Genomic DNA, 10,308 nt, shown 5'->3' with positions numbered 1-10,308 from the left:
GTGGGACCCGGCCTCCGTGTTTGAGAGGGGCGAGGCTGCTCCCGCCTGGGCCACAGGACTCCTCTGAAACTTGGCTCTCGGTCTCGTTGTCGGAGCACTACCGAGATTGAAGAGGAGGCGAGCTAGAAGGAAGCCATTAACTCTGGTTAAGCCGCGTCGGAGCAGGAGCCAGCTGATATCCGAGGCTGCTCCCTGACCTTCGAACTCCACTGCCATGACGACTGCAGTGCAGCCCAGTGAACTGGTTTTTGAATTTGCCAGTAACGGGATGGATGAAATCAACCAGGTAAGCCTAAAACACACGTGACTGAAGAGGTCCTGCTAATAAACGTAAGCCTCTTTAAGGCAGCGCAAACAGAACTTGTCTCAACAGAACTGTTACTAGTAAGATTAACTGTGACTCAGAGGTTATGATCTTTAACTCTGACAAGGTGGGCGGAGGGTGGGATGGAGCGGAGGCGAGGTCTGGGAAGAGGAGCATGTTGGGAGAAGTGGAAAGACTGAGAAGCCTCCAGTGAGGTTCGGGCGCGTGGGAGGGAGCGGGTGGGGCATGAAAGCTTTTATGGCACAGACGTTACTGTGTGTGTGTGTGTGTGTATGAAATGAGAACCTGTGCCCCATGTGCCTGGTCAGGTGAGCAGCTATCTCATCCCCACACCCATGCCTGAATCCTGCAGAGCAGGCTTGATTGTGTGCGGCTCTATGCGAGTTCGTGTGTTTTTAGCGTCTGTGTGTCTCGAGAGCGACGAGTTTGTCACTGGATCTCTGAGTCGCGCCGTTCAGGCCGAACCTGACGGACAAGTTCCGAGGCTGCTTGGAAGGGATTGGATAATTCCAATCGAGCGTCTTGCATTGTTCCAGCGAAACCACCCTCTCAGCCTGTTGTGCAAGCAGTATTCCCCTATTTACCAAGTACAACAAAATCCCCCCGACACACACACACACACACAAAAGGAAAAGCTCAAGGACCATACTGTTGCAGCAGCCATTTTATTCCCACTGCCCGTTTTTAAGATTTATTTTGGCCACAAAAAAGCTGTTTTAGCTGAGTGAAGTCACAATGTGGGTTCAGTCGTGACCAGCCATGCTCTCGCCGTTTTCTTTTGAGTCGGCCAGTAGCAAGTGGACAAGTGCGTCAGGTCGGGTCTAACAGCAATGGAAAGGTCTTTCTTAAAATCCTAATCTCAAGTAAATATTCAAGATCAAAACCTTACGTGACTCGTTTTTAAACCTGCTGGCGTCTCTCGTGTGAAGGTAGGCGGCACAAATATGGTAGTTGGACGATTGAAAGTGGCTCGACTGCGAAGGGGGAAGTTAAAACGGAAGTTGTGTGGGGAACAGTTTTGCGCAGATGCTTTTCTTTCAAAGGTGGAATGGGGAACTCAGAAATGCAAATCCACCCGATTCTTATCGCCTCTGATTCCCTATTCGAAGTGGCATACGAGTCATCAAAGAGGAAGAGGTGATTGAAACCGTGACGACGTTCACTATTATTTATCGGACTGTCTTACAGGTTGGATGCCGGCTCTCCCGGGAGCTTCGCCCTACTCGTAGAGTCACACGTTTTAACACCAGACTTTTACTTTCCACAGCTATTCTCTTTTTCAAATGGCGAATTTGGTGCCTTACTTGACAACGCAAGACCAGTTTGAAGCAAAAGGCGAATCCAGTTAACAATCAGAACAGCAGCTTCAGACTTCTCATGCTCTGTCAGCAAAACTGTGGGATTCAGACACTCTGCATTTGAAGGGAGGGCGTGGGAGCGGCTATTTGTTTCAGGAGCTCAGCAGACCAACAGTCGAAATGCCTTTGTCTGCACCCATGATCGACTCTTGCTCAAGGACAGCAAACACCCTTTGAGCTCGGGCACGGAGAAGCGGCAGCCTCGCTGTCTCGCTGTCTCGCTATTCGATAATATGTCTACCGTAGTCTGTGATTGACGGGAAACATTCGGCGTATGTCAAGGAGGCGTAGATAACGTCTGTAGTCAAAGCCAAACTCAGGGTTTTTAATTGCCCCGGGAGGTCTGGGCATTTCGTTGCTGCGATGACGTAAGCAATTTGTTGATGATTGTGAGATATGATAAAGGTCTTGCTGCTTTAGGTTTACAGATGGAGCGTTGAGCACATTGGATGCAACTACGAAACAGTGATGGTGAGCTGCGGCTCCAGGTCTGGAGGCTGAGCCAGTTAACACTGTAATTAAATAATAAGCCCATCTGTTAGTGTCCTGGTTAAAGTGTAGCTGACTGGGAGTGTAACCATGGACTCCAGTGACCCCCCCCATTCTCACCCCCCATAGCTCAAAGTCCAGACTCCTGGTATTCCCCGGTAGACGTAAACGAACAATGCACACTTGTGCATAGAGACGATTCAGCCTTTATTCATATTCCTCTCATTAAACACCTTTTCTTCAGAATTTTTTTATTTTAGTTTTTTAATTGCATGACAGAGAGTCATTAATAATTTATTTTATTTGTTTTGTGATAAATCTCGGTCACCTCTAGGCCAATCAACAATGGAAATGTCACAGTCGATGCCGCTCAGTATTTGCAGACATGAACAAGAGGTGTTAATAGTGTGTCTTATATACTTTTACTGATATTTGATCTCCGGAAAATATGTATTGTACTTCTCCTGAGCTAAGTCTTGGTAGTTGAGAGTTGATGGAAACGACTTGTCTCTGCTTCAGTGTGGTGTAATAACGTTTTGAAACCGTTGCTCAAGCATCCGCAGCATTAACTTGTCACCACAGACGAGCAGCAGCAGCAGCGGCCTCGGCCCGTTTTTCAAGCGTAGTCTCCTGCCACCCTCTGCTGGCGAGGAGACTCTGAGTTGCGTTGCTTTCTGAATTTAAAGCAAAACTAATGTTCACCTTGGTGTTTTTTTTTTTAAATCAGACCATAGATGTCATTTATGGCCAGTTGAGCCAGAAAACTGCGACTGAGTCACGCAAAGGACTGAATTGCCCCCCCCTCCCCCTTGTGCCTCATGAACCAAGCATCCAATGAGCGCTATTGACGCTGCATTTGTTTGTCGAGCTCTTGTGCATGTTAGGCTCCTCAGCTGCTCCTCAATGGTCCGGCTCAGACTCCCAGTAATTCCCTGTGTCCCTCCCCAACTCCCTGCATCGGCCCTGAAATAAGAAGGAGGCAGGAGTGTACAATTCCCAGAGCGGCTCAGGGCGTGATGAAAGGGGGTGTTTGCCTGCAGTTCATGATTGATCCATTAACATTCATTTGCGCTTGTATATATTTTCTGAACGTAAGATTACCTCCTCAGGAGAAGTAGGCCGAATCAGACAGCTGGCTCCGGTCTTCTTCAGCGGGTCCCTGTGGGCCGCTGCAGCACCACAGGAATGATCTCTCCGTCACGCTATATGCCTCCCCATTAGCAGAAAACGAGCATGAGTCTACAGTATTTTACAAGGGAATAAAAATAAGAGCCCAAATCTGGTTAAAAGATTAATATGATGTTATCTGGGGTTTTTTATGTTGCATTTATGATGTGCAGTGGAGGAATTAATGGGGTTGTTATTGCATAGACTCGCAGGTATGTGCAGAGACTGGCAGCCCCTGTCTCCCAGTGATAACTCCGGTGTTACATCATCTCTCTCTCCCTCTCTCTCTCTCTGTGTGTGTCTTTTCTCTGTTCAGCTGGACGACCCGTCAGTGTTCCCAGCTGTGATTGTTGAGCAGGTGCCGGCGGCCGATCTGTTGCAGGTCTATTCAGGCTTGGAATCTGATGAGGTGACCAATGGCATCATGGTGGACACGACTCTCCATGTGGTGGAGGAACAGTCCATCTTGGTGGGAGGGGTGGACCTTTCAGGTATTCGGATATTTTACTTGGCTATAGTTTTAAAGGGAAAACGCCAGTCCTGATCAAAACAGTTACCAAACATGGAAGCCCACATAAAGCAGGGAAATTACAATCTGTATATTTTATTTCTGCCCTGATGTGCAACTTAACTTTTGCTTCTTCGATTGCAAATTATTCAGAGTATTCAGATGTGGCTATTAAATTTGATTGGCTGATAGAGACCTTGTGAAATTGTATACTTTCAAATGAGAATAATAATTTGTTAGCATAGCCTCTAGTGTCACGGGGAGTCAGCTACAAATACAAATAGGGGAAATTGTCTAGATTCACCGGAAATACATTTATTTTTTTAAATCAGGATCACATTATATAAATATATAATATATCTGATAGCATTGCCAGCAATCCAGCGGTGTCTGATGAAGCCCTAGACATACAAGTACTGAAATACCACAAACATGCCAGTAGTTGGCAACAAAAATGTACAATTGCTGGATCTGTTGTCCCCGGTGGACAGAAACAACTGTCTCGGGCACGGAGGACAGCATGGAGACGAATGCAGCTGCAGCAGCTCTTCTCAACATGGAGTCGCCAAACAACATTCTGGACGAGAAGCGTATGAGTAAGAGCTTTTACATATTTAAAAAAGATCCGATCTGAGACGTGATCTGACATTCTGTGTTTCTTGTTTTGTTCTGGTAAAGTTCACACCTACGGCATGCTGGAGTCAGACTTGACATATGCACCGCTGAGGCCTGACCAGATGGGTAACGGCGCCCTCGACATGTCCCTGGATGAGGACACTTCATCCATGGATGAGATGGCGCAAAAGTCTCCCTTAAAACCACAGAAAAAAACCAAAGGTGACAACTGCTGTCCTCCTGCTCCTCCTCCTCCTTGTTAGATCGCTTGTAATTATTTATCCTGCAAAAATGTCAGTGTCATCGGTAGTTGAATGATTCTACTTTGACCCCTCTGTGCATGAAGTGCGGAAGCCTCGGGCGGTTCGTCCCTGCTCTCCCATCAGCACTCCGAACCTGCCACTCAAGAAGAAGAGCAAAGAGGGCAAAGGTAAGCCCCACTAACTGGTCTACTTCTCTGTAATGAGCCCATAAAAATCAAGGTCTCTCCTTCTCTTGTGCACACTTGGTTTCCTCCTGCGGAATGTGCATCCGTCAGTCCTCAACCCCTGCAGTCCGCTGGGCTCGCGTCGGGGCGAGCTAATGGATGGGAGGGGGGGATCTCGGATTGCTGTGTTTCGCAGGGAAACAGAAGTGATTGTAGGCTGGAGGGCACAGCGATGCCCTACCGATAGAAACAGACAAGTGCTGCTCGGTGTGAGCCCTCATTTCTCCGTACAGTGCAACACAATGAGGCGGGGGGGCAGCGGGTTCAGTTGCATGCATATACATCACCCTGTCAAGATGTCTGGGGTGCAAGCAACTACCGGGGAGCCTTGCTTTATTAACCACTTCTCGCCAAAGCATCTTACAAATGAGAGTAATCTCTTCTCCGGCTCGGTATAATTAATTCCCTTCTCAGGCGCGCGTTTACACTCGGCTGGAATAGCAGCAGCTATAAGAAAAGACCTGCTTCTCCTCTAACCCCGGAGCTGCAGCATAAGTAAAATCCTGCATTACTAAATTAACCGGAGGTGTTACAGTGGTTTAATTTATTCCCTTAATTTTGCAGGCAACACAATCTATCTGTGGGAATTCCTTCTGGCCTTACTGCAGGATAAAAACACCTGTCCCAAATACATCAAGTGGACGCAACGGGAGAAAGGCATCTTTAAGCTGGTGGATTCGAAGGCCGTATCCAAGCTGTGGGGCAAACACAAGAATAAGCCCGACATGAACTATGAGACCATGGGCAGAGCGCTCAGGTAGGCAAAACACACAAAGGAGTACCATTCCGAGGCTTCACTGTCAACTTCGACTTTGCTCCATTGATGATAGTCGATTATACAATAAGCAGGTCTACTTATTCCTATAGGTACTACTATCAGAGAGGAATTCTGGCTAAAGTAGAAGGGCAACGGCTTGTCTATCAGTTTAAGGAGATGCCTGCTGATCTGGTGATCATCGAGGACGACGACACGGGCCCCGATTCCAACAGCTGCTACGGAAACCAGAGATCATCCAGCGGGCGCTCGGTCGTCCGCGGGGGGTCCAAAGGGCACGGAAGGGCTCACGGTCAGCACCAAATCTCAATGAAACCGATGAAGAAGGAGCCTCTCGATGAACTTCTGTACCAGGAAGCCAATGTTTGCCAGACCGAGCAGCTCCTTCAGACCGTCAATATGTTGCAAGCCAGCCAGGGATCGATTGCCCAAGAGCCGGGACACGCTATGAGGTAGGAGATTAGCAAAATTACACAGACTTTTAGCGTTTTCCAAACTGCAGATTATCCCACGGACGCTTTAGAAGAGGAATGATTTCATTTGTGATCCGTCAAACTACAGCCAGATTCCGTGTGGATATACATTCATATTGTATTCATATCCTAGTGGATTTCCAGAAGTCTGCCTGCTCTCTCTCTCTTTGAAATGAACTGTTCATCTGATGACTGTCTCCTTTCATGGCGGTGAAAGGATGCCACTCCACCGTGAAACAAATTGTCTTGTGGCTAACCTTCACAATGCGGTTTCCATGTCGTCTTCTCAGGACCATCGCCGGTCCAGTGTCGCTCCCCATGGTCCTGACATCTACTGGCTCTCTTCAGTCCGTCCCTCTCACCACTGTCCTGGCCAACGGAGACGCCAGCCACTGCTCCCCACCTCAGGTTATTTTCCACACCATGCACTCCGGCACACAATGCAGCAAGGACGTGCTCACGATCCAGGCAGCCTCTCTAGCAGGTGAAGCCGGCAGTCTGCAGGACGGCCTCCCTCAGCAGCTCCTGGTCACCAGTCTGGGCTCCGCCTCCATCCCCACCGCCTCTCCCTGCACGTCCCTTCCAGGGGTTATCACTTCAACTGCTTCAAATCTCAACGGCCTTCCTCGTTTGGTCACCATCAACACAACCTGTGGGCAGACCATGGTGGCGCAGCAGCCCGGCACCGTAATTGCCACCGTGCTCAAATCCGGTGATCTTTCCGGGTTGCAGCTCAAAGAAGAGCTGCTGGACCCCAGCTACTTCCAGTCGATGGTGAATGGCGATCTGTCACTATCAGCAAACACATTTGCGAAAGAAGAGATGGAGGTAGGGGAGGCTGAGCTGCAGTATAGGACTGTGATCATTGATAGCAGTCTAAGCCAGAGCCAGGAGGCTTTAAGTGAGACGATACTTAACGGACATTCCTCCCAGACCGGCAGCCCCAGCGAGGGCCTGACCCCGGTGGAGGAGCTGGAGGTGCGTGGGGAGATGTCTCTGCAGCCAGAGCAGGGAATCAAAGGGCTTCAGGAGCTGCCACTGTCTGTCCAATTGCCTGCAAACTTTATCCAGAAAAAGACGGAGCCTGCAGAGGCTTAGGAGTGCAGGACTCTTCCATGCAAGTTGAACCAAAAACAACCATTGAATCCACTTTGACCCCAGACATGTTTTTTTTTTTCTTTTCCTACCGTAGTGATCTGATCAAAGATCAGAGCGAGGAATCATTGAGCAAGTTGCTCTTTAAAATTGGTCAGTTCAGCCTCAGGATTTATTGTTTACTCACATATTTTGTGACTATGTGCCTAATTTTAGAAATCAAGGGAGTGTTTGGTTTTTCCAGTAAGTCATTTTTCAGATTTGGGATTCATTTCTATAGACCCCCCCCCCTCGCCCCGTGGACAGCAGCAATCGGATTAACCAGGAATCACCGTCTACCAAATGTGCCAGTTAATAGTTTTATCTTACGCCGCTTTGGACTGTTTTTAAAGAGGCGAACAAAACAAACCAAAACTGGGAATGGAATGCCAAATGGTGCAATGAGTTCAGATTTCCGAGGAAGTGCAGAATATTTGTGTGTGTGTGTGCTTTTGGAAGAGATGCTGTGTCACGGTGTCCGGGTGAGAAATATCGCTCAGAATTTATTTGAAGAGTGCCTTAGAGGAAGTTCAAACAGCTCGAGACTCTTCCTGTCAGATATCTGAGAAAGTGAGCTTCATATCTTTTCAGACTTTGAGACATGAAAGAGCATATTATTCATTTATTTTCATATAAATAGAACGTTAGGTAATCACTCTACATTACTCTTGGCCTTGAAACACCGTGTTAACATGGAAATGGGAATTTTCTGTCCTGCTAATAGTATAGCAATGCAGACCATAGGCACAATGTAGAGAGCGAGTGAGCAGGAATTTTTTTAATGTCAGCTTTTGCTCCAGAGGACCGGATGTTTAAAGTCTGTTTATATGAAATGGAAATATATATGCGTGTGTATACATATATATATACATATATATATAGAAATACAACTGAGATTCAATTTTAAGGCCATAGCAAATTTATTTATTTTGTGAATTTCTAAATTCTGTGTGGAAGAAAGTCAAATTTATCGTCTATTTACAAGTGTAAACATGAGGGGAAATACAAAGATGAACTTTAATAGTAATGCCACAACGCTTGTTTGGTAGCTTTCTTTTTTTTAAAGACAAACATTTTTTCATTTGTGTATCATTCCATTTAATTAGCTTTGGTTTTTCCTTGATTTTTGGACTTGATTGCTCCGTGCAGCAACATTATTCCGCTATTATATCCTCGTATTGTAGATAGCAATTTGGTTCGCTTTTTTATTTGAGCAGACATACCTCTTTACCTTTTTTCTCTTTATGTTTTATGCATGAACTGCATTAAATCTCAAACACAACAATCACTATGTTTTTGAAATTAGCTTTCCTGCCCTGTTTCTTTTGTGCTCTCTCCGCTCATCTCCTTTTCTGAACTCTCCCTCTCCTGCTCTCGGATCAGTCGAGCCAGTGCATCCTTTTATCTGCTTCCCCACATTGTTTAAGGACCTCTAAATCCAACCGTGTGATTGGCCCTCCTTGCCCTACCAGCGATGAAGCCATATTGATCCCGAGTTGTATCACAGTTAAATTGGTTGTATTTTTCACCAGTACTGTTGCTGCAGAGTGAGGACATTCAGATGAACCTTCCTCATCGGCACCTAAGAACAGGAGTCAAACGCTGCTTTACAAGCCCACATCGGCCAAAGGGCTCTGCAAAGACACTCTGAATGTATTCATATTGTTATGCAAAATCTTTGACAATCTATAATTACACTGGGTTATATTTGCTTCAGACTTTGTCTGCTTTTGAGTGGGATTTGCTGTTTATTTTTAATTACTGTATTTTTTTTTGCATTGTATATATATTCCTGTAACTGTCCTGCATTTTCCTTAAAGCACTATTGTCTGTAAGGTCCTTAGGTATGTCGACTGCTTAAGTTTTGTTGTTTCTTGTGTCTTGGGTGGTCCATTGCATCCCATATGCTGAAAATAGAGTAGGATTTATAAGAAAAACTAAATGTACTAATTAAAAAACTAAATCTTCACTTAATGTTGGTCTTATTCAGAAAAACGTGACATCATGTGAAGCAGAGATACAATGTCATGCATAAAAAAAAGAAAAATAGAAGAGGATCACTTCATAAATTGATTTCTGCTGTGGAGGTGATGAAAATGAAATTTGGTCCTATTATTGGGCTGCTGCAGCGTTCAGGGACGCTCATCCACATGGCGTTTGAGGAGAAAGAAAAAGCTAGTGTTGGAAACTGGATTGCAGCCATTAGCGTGCCAGAGACTGATTGGACTGTACTTAAGTGCAGTACTTCTCCAGTTGCTGTGGGTGGATGAATACATTATCATCTGACATGCCCAGAGCTGAAGACAGCAGAGTCTGTCACCACAGCTCGCCGAGCGAGGAGTGTGTGTGTGTGTGTGTGTTTGGGCTCCGTTTGACAGTCAGGTTTATACTGAATTGGATGGATTCTGTTCGAAAGTGTGTTATGTTGGGGTGTGTGTGTGTATTTTGGCGTTCATTGGTTTGGATTGACCGTCTGCATGCTAAAGCTTGGAAAAGGAGGGTGATGGTGTCGAGGAGGCTGTCTGGCAGCAGGACCTGCCTATTGTGCCTGCTTTTCTCTACACCCACGTGCACAGCTGTGCACCACACAATCAAATCTCGCCATGGGGTTAACACACACACACGGCGGTCCATCGATTGCCTGCCAAATGGTAAGCGGAGGCTGATATAGATTACCAAAAATAATGAAAAGCTACGAGCAGCCCTCGCGTCTGCGCTATTCCTTTGTTTCGTGAGTCAGAGACCCTAAAGATGGAGTGAGATTCAGGCCCTGGGAGAGGAGGACTATTTCTGTGTCGCCTGCAGCCACTGACACAGCGCGAGTGTTTACCGCTGTGCCATGCTGCCTCTCACAGTGGGAGCAGTTGAAGGATGACTGCTGACATTACTGTGCCTCCAGCCTGTAGCAGGAACAGTATAGGGAGCGTATTTAACCATCAGGTCACCAGACTGGCTGCAACATCACACGGAAAGCGAC

The 10,308-nt window shown here is 46.5% G+C and overlaps 1 protein-coding gene across 1 annotated transcript; it reads left to right on the top strand.

Annotated features, from left to right (window-relative positions):
- Nucleotides 1–214: 214 nt before the first annotated feature.
- elf1 (E74-like ETS transcription factor 1) lies at nt 215–9,373 on the top strand. Its single transcript, XM_068740154.1, has 8 exons — nt 215–286; nt 3,656–3,830; nt 4,339–4,443; nt 4,526–4,684; nt 4,809–4,892; nt 5,514–5,706; nt 5,817–6,176; nt 6,488–9,373. The coding sequence occupies exons 1-8, from the start codon at nt 215–217 to the stop codon at nt 7,293–7,295; spliced, it is 1,956 nt and encodes a 651-aa protein (XP_068596255.1). The 3' UTR covers nt 7,296–9,373.
- The last annotated feature ends 935 nt before the right edge of the window (nt 9,374–10,308 follow it).

Source organism: Brachionichthys hirsutus, chromosome 6 (assembly GCF_040956055.1).
Source record: "Brachionichthys hirsutus isolate HB-005 chromosome 6, CSIRO-AGI_Bhir_v1, whole genome shotgun sequence".
In the NCBI taxonomy this organism is placed as follows: domain Eukaryota; kingdom Metazoa; phylum Chordata; class Actinopteri; order Lophiiformes; family Brachionichthyidae; genus Brachionichthys; species Brachionichthys hirsutus.
This window is presented reverse-complemented; position numbering and strand designations above follow the sequence as displayed.

Coding starts and splice junctions, on each gene's coding strand:
- elf1 (XM_068740154.1), top strand. CDS start 215: ATGACGACTGCAGTGCAGCCCAGTGAACTGGTTTTTGAATTTGCCAGT. Junction 287..3,655: donor GGATGGATGAAATCAACCAG/GTAAGCCTAAAA, acceptor TTCTCTGTTCAG/CTGGACGACCCGTCAGTGTT. Junction 5,707..5,816: donor ACCATGGGCAGAGCGCTCAG/GTAGGCAAAACA, acceptor TTATTCCTATAG/GTACTACTATCAGAGAGGAA.